The 22059-nt window shown below is 32.3% G+C and overlaps 1 protein-coding gene across 16 annotated transcripts; it reads right to left on the minus strand.

Moving 5' to 3' along the window:
• Positions 1-37: 37 nt before the first annotated feature.
• Positions 38-21807, minus strand: L(1)g0196 (inositol hexakisphosphate and diphosphoinositol-pentakisphosphate kinase). 16 transcript variants are annotated; one of them, XM_070311022.1, is made up of 30 exons: positions 21623-21807; positions 21254-21366; positions 20999-21095; positions 20836-20931; positions 17695-17895; positions 17475-17615; positions 17298-17388; positions 16922-17076; positions 16484-16776; positions 15892-16086; positions 15718-15804; positions 15456-15644; positions 15221-15318; positions 14895-15032; positions 14357-14386; positions 13434-13668; positions 12913-13348; positions 12684-12817; positions 12486-12600; positions 12174-12413; positions 11971-12084; positions 11710-11867; positions 11461-11609; positions 5943-6239; positions 4045-4266; positions 3714-3954; positions 2946-3037; positions 2756-2867; positions 2088-2345; positions 38-1995 (listed from the first exon to the last, which is right to left on the minus strand). In XM_070311022.1, the coding sequence occupies exons 3-30, from the start codon at positions 21029-21031 to the stop codon at positions 1557-1559; spliced, it is 4989 nt and encodes a 1662-aa protein (XP_070167123.1). In that variant the 5' UTR covers positions 21032-21095; positions 21254-21366; positions 21623-21807; the 3' UTR covers positions 38-1556. The 16 variants fall into 16 exon arrangements, with proteins under 16 accessions (XP_070167123.1, XP_070167122.1, XP_070167114.1 ...); XM_070311013.1 differs by having other exon boundaries at positions 39-1995; positions 2088-2477; positions 21254-21339; XM_070311016.1 differs by having other exon boundaries at positions 39-1995; positions 2088-2477; positions 15233-15318.
• Positions 21808-22059: the final 252 nt, after the last annotated feature.

Here is a 22059-nt window from a genome sequence, read left to right on the forward strand (position 1 = left end):
CATTCTGAATTATTTTATTAAAATATTTGTGTAATATAGATATGTATGTGTTATGTATGAGTATACACCTACGTATATTTTGTATCTCTATTTTACACGTATTAATATCTATATATAGTACTTATTATATATTCTCTTTGTTAATTTATTATTTGAAATCATATATCAAGTATATCAGTACACGATTTTTTTTTCGTGTAACTTCAAACAATACTATATTGCTTAACCGAAGTATTCTTTGGCTCGGAAAATTCTCCTACAACTTTGATAATTATTTTTATATAAGGAAAACAAATATCAGGAACGTAATATTTGTTACTAGCTTTCCAAATTCAAATGAATCAGCTAATCTATGTTTTAAGCCTCTTCGGTAACCTCAAGCATCTGACTATTAATTTACATCAATATTATTGTAATAGAGATCCTTTAATTTTTTAAATAAGAACATGTTATATCCAGTAAGTATACATTTTTATACATCTTTCTCGATCTGTAGTAATATTGGTAATCACATATTTCTTCTTCTCTGTATCTTTTCCTTCATAGATATATATTCTAATATCCTGAAATACTAGTGATATATTCCTTATATTTAATTGAAGCACATCTATCACATAATCATCATATTTATCTACATCAATAGAGCATTTGTACATCTGCAATAATCTCTTCAGAAAGAGATAATTCTATGCGTAATTACGGATGGTTCACAGTCAACAGCGATGATCCTAATCAAAAATATTGTTGCAGAAAACATTATCTGCTTAAGATTTTCATTAAAATCATAAGCAATCAAATAATCAAAGTTGCATCGTCACTCTATGTTATTTGTTGATTAAAAATTCATTACTTTCAATTCTTTTTAAAGTAAATACTTATAAAGAATTATCTTTATGTTAAAATATATGCATTATATAAAATGATTAAATCACAATTAGAAATTAAAACAAAATACGCTGCAGGTAAAAATACGAGATTGAAAAGTTAATTTTGTTGCTATCAGTTAAATAATTTATTGATTTTTTAAATAAAATTCATAGAATTTTAATTGAATGTTTATTACTCTTGTTCATTACTTTTTATCTTTAACGAAAAGATCAACCAACATAATTATATTATTCGCATAAATAAAAAGTATTTTTGTAAGTCACAAAACACAATTTCAAAAATTAATAACTGTTCTCCGAATTAAAATAGAAATAATATATAATGTTTATTTAATTTAATAAATCTTATCTTATAATACTATACAAATTAAAAAATAAAAGGAAAGGGATGGGCGGATAAATTCACTATCGTATAATTCACTCTAAATGAGTGGTCTTGCTTGCCTATTTTTATCAGCCTTAACAAAGAATGCTATAAAACATCAAAATAACTTTTTTGTTCTGTGCTAAATGTTACTTTGAATATTTTAATATCTTTCTCATGGTAGTCTATAGGAAAGATAAACTATCTTTTCTAAAGGTCTGATAACGTGATGTTACAGAGTAAGAATAGATCGAATACCATAGACGTGAAAAGGAAAATCGGAACATTAATTTGTTACCGGATATTTATTTCTTTTCTTCCTGTTTAATGTCGAAGCCCACGGTAATATTAGAGCTATCCGTAAGACTACTGGCTACAGTGAGTACAGGTTCTTCTTGTTGGTTTTTTTCCAAAGACAGTGTCGAATCTATGTTCAATTTCCAGTTTTCCAAATCCGCATCCGACATGGTCGAGAAAGAGCTCTGTCTTGAGTAACTAAAACTCGGCTCAGATTTCGGCACGACGGACTTTGGAGCCGTGACGCTTTGAGAGCGCGAGAAGTTTTTCCGCTTCTGACAAGTGTTGTGTGAGCCGCTGCTTTTTTTGGAATCCTTCCTCGCGGAAGATCTTGCCGCGCTTGAAAGATCAGATTTTTGGGTGATAAGTTTTGTTTTGTCGGAAGCATTATCGGTTTCCTTAATTCTGACATCAGCGTGCGATATATCCGTACTTTCCACTAGGAAGCTAGAATAAGCAAATGATGATATTAGCGATAAATGTATATTCACTTTAATATTAACTATATTATATAATTGGGTATTCCGCTATTTTCCTACCGTCCAATTTTCTTATAGCTGCCGCTTAGCTGCTGCTGCTTTACAGGATTAACATTATCTCTTTGCTCGAATATCGATTTAACGTCTTGTTTCTTTTGCTCCTCGCTTTGTTTCAAGGTTAGCGTGTGATCTTCATCGTCGTCGATATTTTCGCAGGTAAACTCATCGCTACATACAAGCTTCGGTTGCGTGCTGCTGGCACCTGACTGCATCACTTGCGGCATTTGCGTGATTTTGCGTATCTGACCGTCCTCGTTACTATAATAATCCGTATATGAGACACTGCCGCGACTTTCTCGATTCTCTTGATCGAGACGCATACAAAATTCGTTAAAATCGACGTCCAGGCAAGAAGTCGGGGAGAATTTTGGCGGGATAAAGAGTTGAGCGCTGCGAATGGAGAGACGTTGTTTCGAAATGGACATTTAGTACTATTTATTTAGTACTATTAGCATTAAACTACTATTAGTAATAAGATATTATAGGAAAAACGTAAAATAAGTTTAACGAAAGTTAAACTTATAGATAAATATACAGTAATATAAAGTTAACATATCTGCAAAATGCAAACGAGATTAGTTAATCACAATCAGATTAATTCGGTATAAAAGGAATGAAGAAATTAAATTAGGAAAAAATGAATCACATAAATGTACTTTAAGACTCACCTCTCGTTACTGATCAGGCTTATAGACATACTGCATTCGCCTGTCGACGTTGGCGCTGGTGATGATGGCTCGGAAGATAGAAAAGATTGCGGTTCGCTACTCCATCCTATACCTAAATAATGCATAAAGATTATTAAAGTAGTATTGATATTATCATCACACACAAGATGATTGTAAGATGAATACGCACTGTTCGGACTGGTAGGCGATGGCATATTTCTGATGTCACACACTTCCGCTTCCCCGGGCTGCTTATACTGTATCGAGGTCGGCGTAATATACCTGTGAGATAATAATGTAGTAATATGAAAATTAAATTTGCCGTAGTTCGCGCATATGATTCCTATAGCAATCGAATAATAAAATATAATATCTATAAATTCTAGATCAAATTTAGGTAATATCTGTAATGAAATACTTATTTTCGTCGTGTGCATAAATCGTAAAATTCAAAACATGTTTAAAGAAATGATTTTACTCAAAATACAATGGAAAGTGAAACTCGAGTCACGTGAAAAGGAAGAAAGTCGTGATATATACTTATCGAGGGGCTATGCATTAGTGAGTGCGATGAACAAGTGATTTCAGATTGAAGTCGATTTCAAATGATTTTATCGATTTCATGAATACTTCAAGCAATTAGAAAACCATGTGATTTCATACGATCCGATCAGTGTGATTTCTGAAATAATTTCTGATTCTACGTGATTTCATATTGATTTCAAAAGTTCAGAGATTTCATTCTAATTTCAAGTTATTTCAATGATATATATATATATATATATATATATATATATATATATATATATATATATTTTTGTGACTTTGATTTCGAAAATTTTTTTTCTAATTTTAATAAATTTCGTGATTTCGATTTTGATTTTATACCAGAATGCTTCAATGATTTCCTGAATGAATAGCCCCTCGATATTTATAGACTTGTAATTTTTTATGATACCTGACAGCTTCCGTATCGGAAGAGTGATACTCGCGGATGATTCCGGTGTGGCCGAGGGGTGGATTGAGAGACTCGTGCGTCGATCCAGCCGGTGACGACTTGGGCGGTGACGAGGCCGGAGTCCGGTACAACGGAGCGGTTGTCATCATCTCCAGGAATGAATCTAGTTGACGTAGCGATAATGCGTTGTGCAAAGTTTCCAGGGGTCTGATGGGCGGCACCCCGCCGAAACCTTCTATCGCTATCGGTAAAAAAATAAAAATTAATATTATTTTTTATTTAAATATTATTTAAATATAACACAGATGTCGAGTATTCGCCAATTACTCACCGGCGACTGCGGACGTATGCGGCGGCACCATATCCTTGAGATTCGGCGCGCTTGATGAGCCACTTATCACGGCAGTGCTGAAGAGACTGTTAGCCGAGCCGGTGAGCTTCTTGCTGACATTGTAGCCCAACAGCTTGAAATAACTCATCTGTCCGGAGATACTGTGTCGGTGGCGCCGTGCTGTGCAGGTAGGATCAGGTTGAATGATCCGAGGTCGCGCGTCTAGGAGAGGAGAAGAGGAATGAGGCTCCAGGACGCGGGTATCTGGACGGACCAAGGATAGTCAGACGTTGAAAGACACTTCCGGACAATGATGACGATCAATCTCGTGGATTGGTATTGATGGTGGTGATAGTGGTGAACGCCATGAAATTGTTATATAAGTAAAGAGTGCATCTTTATTAAAGCCGTAAAGGCTAAACGTAATAAAGCTCTAGATTTTGTCACGACAGACTCGTGCTCGTGCTCGTGCTCGTGCCCGTGCTTGCATTCGTGCTCGCGTTTCAAGAAGATACCAGTAAAAAGGAAGATAGGGCAATAATGAGCAAAGCGAATCGGCTAGTGAACATAAGATCGTTCCCATAAATCTTAATGTTAAGCAATAATTTCCTTCCGTCTTTTTCTGTAAATAGATTAAGAAAAAAACAGAGGATTAGAATTAAAGCTCAATAAACTTTAATTAATGGGAATGATCCATACGGAATAAGAAATTATTGGACGAATAGAAATTGGCGATAGTACGGGGAAAAAAAAAAAAAAAACCACACACGTATTCATACAGAACTGAAATTTGCAAATATGTGCAGAATTTGTTACGTCATTTATATAACTAGGGTTGGGAAGTAACGCGTTGTAACGTCGTTACCGTTACTGTTACTTTTTTTTCGGTAACGATCGTTACTTTTTCGTTCTTCGTTATCTTATATCTATTCAGTAGATAGATGTATTTTTTGAAAAATATTTTGTAGTCTTCTATCATAGGCTGCATTCTGATAGTCACTGCCAGTATTGAAAATCTATAGTAATGTAAATTATAGATTTTACAATACTGGCAGTGAATATTGGAATACACTCTTAATAATATTATCAATATTTAAAAACAATGTTTGATAAAAATTTTCGACAAAATTCGAATTTGTAAATTACAATTTAAATTCCTATAAAGATAAATGTATTAAAAAGTAAAGATATTAATATAAAAAAATTAGAATCCTTAAATAAGTTATAATATAAAAAACGCTTGCTGTATAGAGACTAATTTAAAGTTTTTAATTGTAACTTAGATTATTACATTTAATATTGATCATTAAATAATTTTATAATCTAATAGCTTATTTTAGCATTACAAAAAACTAAAACGTAACGAAAAAGTAACGAATCGTTATTTTCTAAGTAACGGTAACGCGCTACCTTTTAAAATCAGTAACGCGTCACTTTTATAGAGTAACGTTCCCAATCCTGTATATAACAGTAAATATTCTGTTTCTTTCTATAATTTAAATTTCGTTTAATTCACCTCACGTTACTTATGTAATACTTTATAAAAAAAAGAGAGAGATGACAATATAAGTTCGATTTATATCTAAATTGTGGTATTATAACAGAAAAAGATATGACAAGTCACATGTGAGATCACTTTCACATTAATTTCACAAATCAAGTTTTTCTCCGCGTTTGCTGAATCCGATATTAAATTTACGGATAGTACAGAGTAAAACATACGAAAAAATAATCTAATCGTATAAAATTTATATTAGTGCAAATAAGAGTTTAAAGAATATGAAAAATTAAAAAAAATAAATAAATAAATAAAAATTTAAGACTAGACAATTTTTTCGTACATTACTCTGTACAACGGTCTCTTCGTCATCTCGCGTTTATCGTTTTCTTGGACTCACCGTAGAATTCGAAGGGTCTCGAGAGCAAAGTCACCTCGGAATATGATCGTTCGTATTTTCTGCCGAGACTCCGATACCTGGTGACAGTCCGCTCGTTGCTGGGGATCGGATTGAGCAACGAGCAAGGGACGACCGGCGGCTCTTTATCGTCGCGTGCATTATGAAGCGAGCACGAGGAAGCGAAACTTTCGTTTGGCGAGACCGGCAGCTCCGGCGAGCTGTACGACTGCGACAGGGACACCGGCTTCCTCGGCAGTTCGTCGCGTCGAGATTCCACCAAAGGAGTCGGCTTCGTGGCTGATAATGAATGCGGTGCGATGCGGTGCGGTGCGATGCGATACGTAGAGGGGAAGAGAGGGATGCAAAATGCGCAGCATATAGATCCAGGTGATAGCGTTATCAGAGGGGTGTACACGGCGCAGCATTCGGTGAATGACGACGTCGTGAGAGGAAAGGGAGAAAAAAAAACAAAAGAGAGAAAGAGCCGATTAAAAAATCAATTTACCGAAGAGCGGGACGAATCTTTGGATCAATGATGCTGTATTCTTGCTACGCGGTAAAAGATTCAAGCGTCATCGATATTATAACCCATAATAACAGTACCGCAAGATTGCAATAACATTGCAGCAACATTTTTCTGCAAGATTACAACATTGCAGAAACATTGCGAAATGTTGCTACAACGTTGTTATCATATTACAGCAACAGTAAAATGTCCGCCTACAGAAATATTGCAATATAATATTGCAACAACATAGCAATATAATATATATGCAATAATGCTTTATGTATATTTATCGACATAATATCTTTAACATATGAAAAAAATAATAAGAAATTAGGCATATAAGAATCAGGATTTAGTGTGTATATAGATTTTCTGTATTATAATAATAACGAAATTATAAATTGCAAATTTTTCGGTACACATTCGACTTCCTTCAGTGGCAAAGAATATCTAAGAGAAATAAGAAAAAAACTCAATTTGCAATTTTGTAAATTCACAATCTCTTTGTATCCGAAATACTCAGATATGCAAAAAGATTGTGGTGGATTTACGCATACAAGTTTTTTCACATCTCTCTTGTCTTCATATAATCTCAAAATTTATTTATTAAAATCTGAAGTATCTTTTGCATGTTAAAAAATTATTATCAAATTTCTGATTTTATATAAGAATGGAAACTATTAAAAGAATTCTTAGTCCAATGTCTGAGTCCCCTGTGTTGGGATTATATCATACAATTTAAGCTAATAAAAATAGTTATATCTTTAATCTTATTAGTCGCTCTTTGTAAACTTTATATAATCATCGTGACTAAAAATTAAATGTGGAATAGATAGCGCAATATGCGCTGCATAGCGGTAAACAAATGAACTAGCAATTATCGAATACTTTCTTTGGAATATTTTTGGAATATTGCTGTAACATTACTAAAGTTATATTGTAAAATAATGTCTTTGTAATATTTCTGCAACTTTAAACTACAATATGCAATATTGCAATGTTGCAGCAATGTTGTTGCAAGCTTTAATGCTGTAAGAATGCAGTTTGTAATCAACTTCTCGTTTACGCTTTCTTTGCGTACGCGTATTTTTTTTTATGGAGATTTTCTGTGAACAATTCAGAAATTAATATGTAAGATATGTATTAATAATAATCTCTGAAATATATACAGGGTGGCGCATTTTAAAAGTTCCACCCACATAACTTTTCAGGATCAACGTTTGAAGGAAAACGATTTGGATAAAAGTTGTAGGGAACAAAGGGGGCTATCTAATAGTGACCTTGGATTTGACATTAAAGATCATTTTCAAGGTCATTTAAAGCTCAAGTTCCGTTTTTTAAACGGGACTCCCTATTTTTCATTACATATTCTTGTAGCTTATCTCGAGAGCTTTCCAAAACACTAAAATAAAGTATTTTTTTTATTAAGTACTTTTTAAGTTATTTTATATTTCAATCTGACATATTTTGATATAAAAAATTAGAAATCTCGTAAAATATTTAGTTTTCGATAATCTTACCGTAATACTTCTATGTACAGAATAATGAGACAAATCAATTAGTATAAAAAATAATTGTTTTTAAGAAACAATGAATTTTTTAAAACAATTATTTGTCTTTTTTTGGCACTAATTGATTTGTCTCATTATTCTGTACATAAAAGTATTACGGTAAGATTATCGAAAACTGAATATTTTATGAAATATTTTATTTTTTATATCAAAATATGTCAGATTAAAATATAAAATAACTCAAAAAGTACTTAATGAAAAAATACTTTATTATAGTGTTTTGGAAAGCTCTCGAGATAAGCTACAAGAATGTGTAATGAAAAATAGGGGGTTTCATTTAAAAAACGGAAGTTAACCTTCAAATGACCTTGAAAATGACCTTTAATGTCAAATCCAAGGTCACTACTAGATTAGCCCCCTTTGTTCCCTACAACTTTTATCCGAGTCGTTTTCCTTCAAACGTTGATCCTGAAAAGTTATGAGGGTGGAACTTCTAAAATAGGACACCCTGTATATACATAATATAAATTTTGTTAACTTGAAGAAGGTTTTATTCTATTACATACTGTATATATGTGTAATTCAAATAACAGTTTAATAATCTCTCATTAAACAAAAAATACTTCAATAATCGAAAAAATACTACAATTATTATATTTTAGATATTTAGATTATTACGATGTTTCGTATAAAGATTCGTCACCGAGAAAGAGAAATAAAGTAAATTAAGAAAAGTGTATACCTTCGACACCCTTTTCGCGTATAGTTTTAATAGCTATAGTTTGTCAGATTCACGAGTGTGCACACAATACAACAACCGTGGCACACGATAGCCATGCAACAAGTAAGCCAACCAAACCACACGACACCTTTTACACTAAAGACTGCCTCGTATATACTCTGACATTTATTAGAATGTCAAAGCTTGAATAGCCAAAGCTTGAACGGTATTAGTATACGATCTTGATGATACAACAGAAAGATACGGTATGTCAACATGTGTGCATGTGTGTATGTCGATCCGAGTTCTTTTTTAATGCGTTTTTTTATGAATCACGTACAAATAAAAAAAAAACCGAAACAAAGATGTCACACGCTTTATGAGCTGTTTATTCAGAAGCAAGAAATATCAACAGAAAGATTCGGAAGAAATTCAATGAAAGTGGAAGCAATGAAAGATGAAAACACAATGACGATGAACTTATGTGAAATGAAATATATGCAGAAATGTGCAGATATAAAAAAAAAAAGATGCTGAGAATGATAACTGAGGTCTAATGCGATATTACTTTTCATTAAGAAAAATTCGACAATATTGATGAAATTAAATGGTATTTCGAAAGTGGTTTCAGTATACAAGCATATGTTTATATGCGTGTAATACGCATGAATCTTTCCGAGGCTTGTAGAGAGTCAATAATGATGATGATAATGATGATGACGATGACGATGACGATGACGATGACGATGACGATGATGATGATGCTACGATTTTGGAATCTAGGATTTGGGATGGCAGGCTGAATGGATGACACGCTACACAGGTATACGTGTGACCCGGACAGTCGCCGATATATTTTGATTAGTTGGCTTCCACGCGCACAACTATCGCTGAGCAAAGAGTTATTTCAACTGGGAACTCATCGTCTCCTATTTTGGCTTTCGGCAAAATACACATCTCTTTCGGCTATACTATATAAAACAAGATACATTAGAAACTTTTTCGGATAGATCGCCCCACCGGATAGATTAACCAGACCGTATTTCGCACTTCGTCCGATATATGTATATCCTAAAGATTTAGCTATTAAAAAAAGATACCAATTTTTCTCTCGTCTACACAGAGAATACGTGCGATATACTTTTGCAGAACTGATTAAAATAAAAGTAATGAAATATCGATAAATATAAACTGCAACATATCGTGAGAAATTAATTTGTAGACAAAATATACAGAAAATTAATTTATCGAGGAAGGGATGAGATACATCACAGACTACCAGCTACGAGATATATGTAAGGCGTGAAAGAGTTGCTTTAATCAGCACTTCGAAGTACCGATAATGTGTGTGTGAAGCATTCTGATATCGATATATTGTTCAACTACTATGCACATTCTAATTGCAACAAAAGTAAAAATCTGTAAAATGATCTGCTTCATATCAGAATTGTGCTACATTTGCCAAGGTATAAGATTAACCAGTACACACTAGTCTACTATAGGGAATTATTTCATTGCAACGTATGCATATGAGTTTCAGATATAAAAAAAAGAGATCGTATTTAAAAAGGAAAGAGTAAGTAGAATGATCTACTCGATTATGGCAAATAAGAAGAATCATTAAAGTATCATTTCAAGAAGATTCATTTGTGAATTATCTTGAAGAATCATTCTGTATAAAAATTGGTGGCCGATGAACATACCTTCCTTGTTGACCGCGTCCAAGCTCTGATACTGCAGCTTGTCCGCAGCTACAAAAAAAGATAGCAGAACACAGAAAAAAAGTACTATGGCAACGTTCCACCGTCATTTCAATTGCCAGTAATTAGCCCTAAAAGCTCTACGCGTGTAATAGTCCAACAATTTCAACCTTAATACATGTTAAATTCAACGTCATTCTGTTTTTGCTTATTATGCGAAATGACATACTATTCGAAAAGAAGATAGAGATATCCCTAGTACTATCGTTTGGGTACATCCAAATCCTATCTACACATGATATTAAAAAATAGTATAAGTTGGCGATATTATAATCTTTATTTTCACTTACTCAATAGATAATAAGAAATATCAAGTTACAAATTTAATAGCTTGAAATTTAGATGAATAAACCGGTATCTTGTTTGATATATTTTTTTCAGAATCATTCATAAATATTCCAAAAAACTGATTATTCATACACAATTTCAACTATTATATAAGTTATATAATTATCCGTATCAAACTATCGATTCATCAATTTAGAATATCGAATACTAAATATGGTATAAACATTCCGATATATTTTGCTATTGTTACTAACTATTGTTACTAACATAGAATTTATTTCGTGATAAAATATAATTTCATGGTATGAAACTGGTATACAATTTCGTAGAGAGGGAGCCGTTACATAATTTGGAAGGGAGGCATTCATATATAGCATACCATAAATATTGATTACTGGTTCTATCCAAGTATATATAAAGGAAAAAATCCAAGTATATATAAAAGAATATAACAATTAATAATTATAATCATGCACAAACCATTATCGTGTTAAGGATACTGTATATGTCTATGTACACATTCCGTAAATTCGTGTGCATACGTACATGTATGCGCGCGCACTCGTATACATGTACACATATACACATAGCAAATTAATATGTTAACATTGCATCTCGACAAGTTAACATATCGCTTGATTTATTATTAGCATCCTTCACACTTATTTCAGAATCTATCGCAAATCTGCTCACTGATACAAATAACTTGCATTCAATAAAGCACACTTACCTTTCTCGGGCTTCTCTTGCCGCTGATGATCGTAGCTTCGCGCGCGCGGTTCCATGATGGTCCCCGTCTCCCTGCTTCGTCGTTGTCGTTGACTCGCCGCTAACTGGCTGCCAAGTCTAGCGGCTTCATGTCCGGCCACGGTTCTAGCGCTGCACGTACGGTAATGCAAATAAAAATAATTTTTTAGATATTATTATCCATGGAAAATGTTTGTATTGAAATATAGAAACACCCAAACAGCGAACAAACCTGATGGGAATCGGAGCCGAACTTTGTAAGAATCCACTATCGTACGGTTCGTCCATCATATTCGGATCTAGATCCATCATGTCAATTGCACGGCTAGTCGTCGGACTGTCCAACATAGAGTCCGTAGCATCCGTTTCCATTAGCGGCGGAGATGTATTCTAGAAGTAAATTTTCACATCGCAAAAATATTTAAAGTGATTAATAAATCTCATACAATTTCTCACTTGTCAAAAATGTAACTGTGTGATGTAAACCACTTACAGTTCGCACTGCAGGATTTACAAGATCATCCTCGATAATTCCCAATTCCGCATCTTCTTCCTCTATCCGAGTACTACATTGTGAACTAGTGTCCTGGCCAGAACCGCTTTCTCCCTTGAAAAAAAAAAGTCAATATATAAAATTAATTTATTTGTATTATTATTTTTAATATATTAGCCAGATAATTCAGAATCTTTGCTTACTATATTATGACTGCTCTCGTTGCGCGAATGTGGTCTGAAACCAGGACCAGGCGGCAGATTCTTCTGTACGCAACAATTAACGCCAGGACTAAAATGTAACTCAACGTGGAAACGTTCTTCGCTGCTCGGATCCTTGGTCGGATCCTCGTACAACATAACGACAATTTGTGACATGTAGTTCAACTCGGAGACCATGCTGACATATTCCATCGCGCGTCGCCATTGTTCGTCTTTTACCACCTATAAATCGATATGTCAAAAATTAGAAAAAAAATTTTTTAAAAATTTTTTTAGCTCTAGCAGATTACTTACATCGAGTAAACCACCATAACGCAACACGGTAAGCAAAGAATGTACGTGACTCTCGCTCGTGAAATATAGCCTCGTACGTACATGACGTCCAGGACTCGAAACACCATGGGAATATCTATGGTAAGATCGCATTAATTATTATTTACTAAAGAAAATATATATGCTAGAAAAAAGATCTTTGAAAATAGAACTCGATACCTAGGGTTAAGCCTATTGACAGTCTCTTCCGATTCTTCAATATTTCGTTGCAAATCTGCTCGTATCTTTTTCAACAAGGGTGTGCATATACCTTGGCCAATGGTTAATTTCTCTTGTACCGTCAAACCATATTCCTGCACATTAATATATAACATATGTATTTCGCATGTAGAAAAATAAAATCGTTAATAAAATTATTATTATTATTAGCGGCAAAAATAAATTATACCTGAGGAATTACTATATCGGCTAAAGATTTAGCGTACGTGTACAATTCTTCCGCGTGTTCGAACTGCAACGTATGATTGTTGTGCTGCAAGTCGTACTTTATACAATCGTAGATGTCGGGAATTTTGGAGATGTCGAAGCGTTTGTTTTTCGTGCAGAAATCTTTTTCAATCTTTCCCCAGCGACGTCCCATCAGTTCCCACGTTTCACCATGATAAAGTATCGTGTCCTTCGTTTTCGGATCTTCCTTCTTAATTCGTACAATATCCAAAAGCTTTTGAATGAGAATGTGAACATGTTGGCAACATCGGACTGGATTCTTGACGAAATCTAAAGCAGCATTAATGCTCAATGCGTTTCCCGGATTGATCTGTTCGCGATCTTCGCGGGTGAATTCCCGATCTTGTTGAAGCAGTTCATGCAAACGCGTTTTTACCCTGTAATGATAAACGCCGCGAATATGTAGAGCAAAAGTTAGAATTCATTTATTTTAGGCACAAAAATAAAAATATCTTTACTCACATATTCTGATATTTACTGCTATCGCAATCGTTGTCCAGAAGACCGTTGGTATTTGCGCTTTTCACCATTTGTACGAGAATGGGTGTTAACTCTCCTTCTAATGCAAGCAATCCTTTTGCAAAAGCTGCCGCAGTCATTTGAACGCGTCCCTCGTCGCTAGCATAGATCTTCAAATCGTGACGAAATGTGGAATGCAGACGTAACAAACCCAATCCTTGCGCACCTGCATATTCACCTATGTTTTAACACAAAGGGATATCAATATAATGGAGAGATTCCTCGAGATACAACAATAATTACAGAGAATGCAACAACAATTAAACAATAATTCAGAGATTATTGTTAAAAATGACTGTTAACCTATCGAAGTTTTGGCATCGAGATTATGGTAAAATAGATGTATTAATTGTGATATTATAATTAATGTTACATATTGTATTACAACGCGAAAGATACCATAAGAAATTTTTCATGTCTTTAAATATTTTACAGTTACCTTAAAACTCTCCTAGTGCTATTATAATGTAATTTTTAATGAAAAATTACATTTTCAGAGAAACATATTGTACATAGTACGTGCATATAATACGTGTTTTGTATGAAAAATAAAATAACATTTAATGTGTTATAGTGTTGTAGTGCCATTAAAAACAAAGAAACATTCATCAGTATATAGAAGAAGCAAAATCAAATTAGCATAGTGTACAATGCTAAAACCATGCAACTCTTTAAACTGCCAAGAACTCGTCTCGCTGAATCAAATGGCAGTTGAATCGAGTATTCAAATAAAAAGATACAAAATTGTGCAACTGTACTCTTACTGTTAACGCTGCCGATTCTATCATAACATCGCTATTTCTAAAGACAGCAATATAATCTATAGAGAACTATGAAATAAGCGTGGATCGTAAATAAAAGGTTACCGTGATTTGGTAACATCTCTGATTCTTCCTCTGAAATAACATTTGAGATAAATTATCCTATATGTGACTCGAGAGAGAGAATGTAATTACTACATTTTACTACTAACTATTAAGATATGATTGCCAATACAGTTGTTAATGCCACAGCGATCGCTACACTGGCAATTATTTTTTTTATTAAACTTGGTGTTAAAATTATTCACATGAGTAGTTTTTGTGAATCTCTTGAGATACAAAATACAGTTAAATTATATATAATAATATTTCAAAATTCAATTTCAATAATAACACGCCGAACTTTAAGTCCAATATTTTTGCAATTTGTACAAAGTAGCTTTCTTAAGGTACAACCGATATTAATATGCACTAAAAACTTAGAGACTTTTAGATTATAAAATCCATATATATATATATATATAGAATAAAGACCTAGATCAAATTCAGCTAACAGAGGAAAGTTGACATAGAAAAATGATCTCCGATACTGTGTAGAAACTTAAAAGCGAGCATGGCAAACATATGAACATAAGATACGAACCACTAAGGTGTCTACCTTGACCACCTGGGTACATGCAGCGAAATATACGTCCTAGCTCTTCCGCTTGAATACGTCCAGCCGGCGTCAATTCTCCGCCCCACTTCAATATTAGAACGAGAGACGGTTCTCCTAGTCGATCTAAAGGCAGAAAAAAATTATGCATATTTCTATATACATGAAATCTTTTAAATCTTTTCAAATCTATCTATATTAAATCTATATATTTTTCTGTATTAAAATATATCTATTTAAAAAATATATATGCAATATATATACAGTGCATATATAATCATATAAAATATAGTTAGAAAATAAATGTGGCATACTAAGATCGCTACCGTCGTCGGAGGAACTTCCTCGCGGTCGTCCTCGCGGTTGGTATTTTAGCTGTACTTTACGATTTATGCCAGAAAAATGTCCATACCTATACAATACGCAATTAATAATCTTATTACAAATTTATCATACATGCAATTTACTCAATTATATATAATATTAATAATAGTCCCACAAGAGATTGATTACAGTTTTTGCACTATACTGTTGTTGATTGATACATACATTTCCAAGACACTCTTGAGTTGTTCCAATTTCCCTTGCTTTTCTTCTAGCTCGGGTCCCGCTGCACGATGCTGTATTTCTGTTAATAAACTACGAGCTGTGTCAAGTATTTCTTGCAACTGCTTGGGTCGCTTTAACTTAACATGACCATGCTTGTAACCATCATATTTTGCAAATATCTCAAAAAATCTGTAAGATATTATATTTATTTTGATATTTTTTAATAAAAATAATCAATATATATCAGATGTTTTGTACTCACTTTGGATGACGCACTTCTACTTTCATTTTCTGCTTTGGAGTTCTATCACCATGTCTAATAACCGCTACCACACAGCGTAATTCCATCCTATAAATAAATATTTACTAAAATTAATAATATACTTTGATATTAATAACATTACTAGTTATAGTGTTGAATTACGATTATACTAACATTTTACCAAATGTGGTTGGGACAATAGGAGGATCATCCAATTGGAAAGGAACACTCCATGGAATGTGTAACGTAGGAGCCAATTCTCTTAGTATCATATTTCCCAAAATCTTAGCACAGTCATCATAATACTTATTCGAGTTCTTTACAAAACTAAATCCATTTACATCACACACAAACGACTGACCGTTCGCTCTACAAGTAAAACCATACTTCTTGTATCAATTGTATCATTTAACTTTCAACCATTTATACGAGAAAACACGATGTATTCGCGGAGTCAATATTGCTTGCCCGACTGAAGCTACTGTCGCAACGGAAGTCAAAGCTATTAAATATGTAACGCGATACATATTCTAAAATAACATTGATAATTACATCGATAATTATCGACGTATATAACGTAACATGTATCATAGTAACATCGCATGTATTCAAAAGAAATTTACATAAAGAGAATGTATCTTTTAACGCATGCAAAACACTTATCGTTATCTATCAAAAAATAATTGAAAAAGATGGCTTAATTCTTTGCATAATGCTGATTACATTACATGCATAATTGATAGTGATTATTTATATTCATACATACCGTAATAAATCGAAACCGCAAACCGTTTGCTTGAAGGCCATACATACTTTCCTACTAATAAGTTTTTCGGCGTTGCTTAATATCACTGGATAACGAATCTCCTTGCCCTCCGAATCTCTCTCAACTTTTCCGTCTAGAGCCGGACTTTTTCTTGCCTCAGCGTGAGCGTAATCAGGTCCCACGGTATAAACTTTAACATCAGTACCGTCGGTAGGCATAAAATCTTCATAGATATAAGATCCACTCTTACGAACGCGAGATTCTGGTGAATATACGCTACTACGACTACCTATCTGTATAATGAATAGATATTATCATAAATATATTTGTATATTTTTACAAATTTTCAATTCTTTCCATTTAAAAAAATAATGCTTGCTTCCTATAAATTTGCATATAAGAAATCTGTTACATATTTAACTTGAGAAAAGATAATACCTTTCTAAATAATCTCTGACTGCCCCCACCAGCAGAAGTAGGATAATAAATATATATATTATGATCTTCGGCGGATACTGGCTTTTCCACAAATGGTTTGTTGAAAGTAATACCGTTCACTTCTACGTGATCTTCTGATTCTACCAATTCGTGCTCTGAAATATATTCTATAGTCTATATACGTAAAAATTGAATATATGTATATTTAACAAGAATTTCTAAACTTATTTGGATACACCATAATGTGTGTGTGTGTGTGTGTGTGTGTGTGTGTGTGTGTGTGTGTGTATTATTCAATTTCAAAACTCTAAATTGTTAAAAAACAAGTACTTACAATGAATAATTTTTATCAATCAAAATCAATTTTACAACTTACGTTTCGGATCTGGCGAATCTCGATCAAGAACAGCGTACCGTGGAATTTCGATACCCTCGCTCTCCAGTATAGCATAAACTCTTCTTCGATCCTATGACAATTTTTCTTGATAATATGGTTTATATATATAATATGCAAAGATATTAGAGACTATTTTGAAATATAAAAAGTACACACCTGAATGTCATACTGCATTGGAAGATTATTAATAATAAACGGTTTACGTAAACTCGCATAATTAATAGCTTTATCAAGAGGAAAACCTTTACTATGAAAACTTATCAAGCAGTCAACTATAGGCCAATCTTCTACAGGTTCCTATAAACAAGAACAGACATATAAGACGTATATTTTGTATAACATAGACTCTCTTCTCTACAATAAAAATATATGTTACCTTCAATATCACTTCTTCTGGAAAAACAATAATTTTTATATACTCGAATTCTTCAAGCCTTGTTAAAATCTCTTTCATCGGTTTACTCTGCGATTTCTTCGCCATTGCACATATTCCAACCAAAACTTGTTTTCCTTCTCCTTCCACATCGCTACCACCCATATAAGCATCATCTTGAGTGCATCCTTCTGGCAGTTCCGGCTAGAAAAAAGAACAAACAAGTAAGTAACATTTGCTCATAAAAATACACTGTGTATATAAGTCCTGGTGATACAATCAATATTAATAAATAAGAAAATTGTAACATAATTATATAGAAAATTTGAAATAAAATTCGCTACCATATCGAAAATCAGTAATAGCCAAAGTAGAACACATAAAGCTTGATATTTATATAACATATTTTCTAAAAATGAATATAAAACTGCTAAACTCTGATATGTAACAAGCAGGGACGAAGATTATAAAATCTTCAAGCTAAATAGTGCTCACCCAATATGCCTTTAGACAGGACAGAAATCTAGGCTTGTCATCAGCAGGACAATTTTCATCGCGAACTCTCGTAAGATTATTCATTATATTCTTTAGTTTGATCTTTCAATAAGCAAGTTACACGTTGATCACATATGACATTGCCTACATAGAAAGGTAATATGTATCAAGCAACAAAGCGTGAAACATAAATTTGGATGTGATAAAAATTTTCTTTAAATTCGTGATTCAATATGAAAATTTTGTTCACCTATAAACGATTTACTTTCAATCTATTTCTTGTTATTTCTGTATTATATTTATTATCTTTCATTACATTTCATATCAATAAAAAATGCAATACCAAGTCATGCAACAACAAGTGAGTTGAAAGTGTTTGTTAATCACTGTAAAAAGATTTAAGAATATCACATTTAAAAAAAAAAAAAAATTTGCTGCAAGCTAAAAAAAATTGGATATGATAAAATCTATCTTCATTTCCTGTTATTTGAAATTATTATAATAAATAAGTAGAAGAAGTATCTTTCGCATAATAGTAAATTTAATTGATAGTATCTCTGATAAATTATCATAGATAACTACAATATATAAATACATTAAATTTTAATATTAAAAAAATATAAATCTTTGATCATTATATATATGTATAAATATCTTGTTTCTGTTCAATTATATAAATTAATTATTTTTATGATTATAAGATATACATAAAATATGTATATTGCACAAAAACACAGAGACACGATTTTTACAATCCATTTACATGATGATAAACTGAATATAGCTAATCTTAAATACATCTTTTTGTAAGAGAGTCTATCACACATGTGCATATACAGGGTGTCCCAGGAGGAAAGGTCAATATTCTGATATAGATCATTTTATCAAAAATGTTCATATAAATGAGTGTCCTATTTCAAACGGTTTCCGAGATAAAACTGTTTGAATGTATAATTGCAAAATTACTGATAAGCAAGAAATACTACATGTTGTTTCTAATTTATTGTTCGTTAAATTTTTTACAATTCATAATAAATCCTTAAATAAAAATTTATAAAAATAAAATATAAATATAAAATTTATAATTTTTTTTTTCGAATATGACATTTGTTCATATAAACATTTTTGCTTAAAATGACCGATGCCATCACCTCCCAAAATATTGACCTTTCTTCCTGGACACTTCCTGGACACTCTGTATGTGTATTATATATACATATATATCTTGAAATCATTGTTACATATCTTCAAGAATGTTATAAAATTTGATAATCTCTCTCCTATATCTACTTTTCTGATAATAGATAATGATTTTATATTAATAACCGATGTCACAATATTGATCACAAAATATGATTATAGTAATATATCATGATAAAGAGATTGAATAAAAATTATCAGTTCTATTCTTGTGTGTGTGAGTGTGTGTAAATGACATTTAAACATTATCACTGCTACTTAAGACTCATATATTTGATAGTACATTCATATAGCATCAAAATGTAATGCATAATATAGTATGCTACATTTCTAGCAAAATAATTTAGGTTGTAAGTGCATTGTGTCCACACAAGTTATGTTCATGTACATTATTAAAACAACAAATGGTAAATCTTTGCTGAATAATGAAATGTAACTTGTAGAAACTTGCCACAATGTTATCAGAGCTAGTTTTAGAAGTTTATATATATATATATATAATTCAGTTAATGTTAGTATCGTTACACTTAATGTAGTCAACATATAAACACATTTCTGTTCTATTTTTATGCAATGAGCAAAATGACTAAATATCTGCACTACATGCATTATTAGAAAGTTTAGGTTTAGTTTCTTATACTATACATGTATGCATACCATTCGTGCTCGAATAATTTGTCTTATAATGAAATAAATTCCTATCTGTCCAAACATCACAAAACTTATTCTTCTACCAATTACATTCACACACTCCACTAAATAGAGATTTATTAATGTAAATATATATTTTAAATGTTTAAAAAGAGTCTGTAAAGGCAAAAGATTTCTTTAACACAACTGTTTACATAACTATTCATATATTGTATTTTTATTCTTGCTAAAAATAAATATATTGTAAATAAGTATGAATAGATCAGTTGTGTTTTTAAATGTATAAGAAGCATCTATAAACACGCATACATGCACATATTTCTAACCTCTACAAAAATAAATTTTTATTTAATACCTACATACAAATATTCGTTTTTATGACATAATACAAATAAAAAAAATATCTCAATTAATTTTTTTTATCATTCTTTAATCTATTTCTTATTTTAATAATCACTAATTATTACAAATATGTGAGTTCTATCTTATATTACTTTTTTGTTGCCATGATATCATCAGATACAAGTCATATAATCAAAAATGTAAAATAAATTATACAAGTCATATAATTAAAAATGTAAAATAAATAATTGTTTGTATGTCATATACAATAAAAAAAGAAGAAACATTTTATTTTATATCTATAAAATTCTACAACTATATATAATCTATAATATGCTTTTGTCAGAATAAAAAGATATGATTTTAATGTGCATTTTATATCATTTTATACACATGCTAATAAATTCTTCTTGCAACTAAATTTTAAGAATAGTAAAATAGTAATTTTCAATTTACCCTTTTCGATGAACGATAGATTGAGGAAATAACAGATGGTTGCACTGTATTTATATCTCCTATGTAGAACATTGGTCTGCTTGCATTCCTGAGACCCTGCAAGCAAAATATGTTAGACATCTGTCAAGAGCAAAATTTTATTCAGAGTTACAAGCACATTTACCTGATAACCATGTTCCAGTTCAGTGTAAGACATGTCAGATCAATTTCATTGATAAAGAAACACCCGTTTCGTGTGTTTGTTTTAGATATCTTGCACACTAAAAAAAAAAATGACATTATCTCACATTATTCAATTTAATTATATGCATCAATCAGTGAGATACATAATTAAATGCAACTACTCGAAAAATTGACAAAGATGCTCATAAATTTGTTTTATTCTATGGTATCTCTCTTACAAGTTTTTTTTCCCCACCTGATTTTCTTCAATCTCTTTCAAGATGCGTCCGTTTAATGATGGCTTATGAGACTCGGGCCTTGTCTAGCAAGCTGTAACAAAGCCTATGCGTATCGATGTTTATAAATTACCTGAAAGATAGAATAAACATACGCTGTGTGTAATGTTTGTACATACTACGAAGTAGATAACCCCTTTTCCTCCGCGTTTGTAATAACATGGATTAATCGCAAACAATGACATGTACGATGAGTATATTTGCAATAGATTAAATCGAACAATATTACATCGGAATTAGAAACGTAAGAAAACAGTCGTGCAAAACGACGTCACGATTTTGCCGATGCGCATTTACGCCGAAATGCAAGTGAATAGAACGTTACTTACAGATTAAGATAGAAATGCGATTCGCGATATCAGCGCTCGCGCGTGACTTGTAATATGACACGAAATACGTGATCCGGTATTACGATTGCAAAGGCGTTTGAATTTGCGTCTCCATGTGACGTCGATCTCACTTTACGTGACATGTGTCAAGATCGAAATCTCGAAACGACGTTCCTCGATCGTGGGATTTTTCCACGCATGCGTCATTAATTTTATACGTAGCATGCGTATAAGTCCCGGTTCATAATAAGTGATTTAGACCCTAAGCCTTAAAAAATTAACCAATCACGATTAAGTATGAAGAGAATACTCGACTGTCATTGGTCAATTTCTTAAGGCTTAAGGCTTAAATCACCTATTGTGGACGCCGCATAAGGCTGCGGTTGGGAAGACGCTAGAAATGCTTCGAGGCGTTGCATTAACCAATCAGAACAAAG

This window comes from Polyergus mexicanus, unplaced genomic scaffold (assembly GCF_030449975.1).
Source record: "Polyergus mexicanus isolate NDT 795.1 unplaced genomic scaffold, iyPolMexi1.0 SCAF_18, whole genome shotgun sequence".
NCBI lineage: Eukaryota > Metazoa > Arthropoda > Insecta > Hymenoptera > Formicidae > Polyergus > Polyergus mexicanus.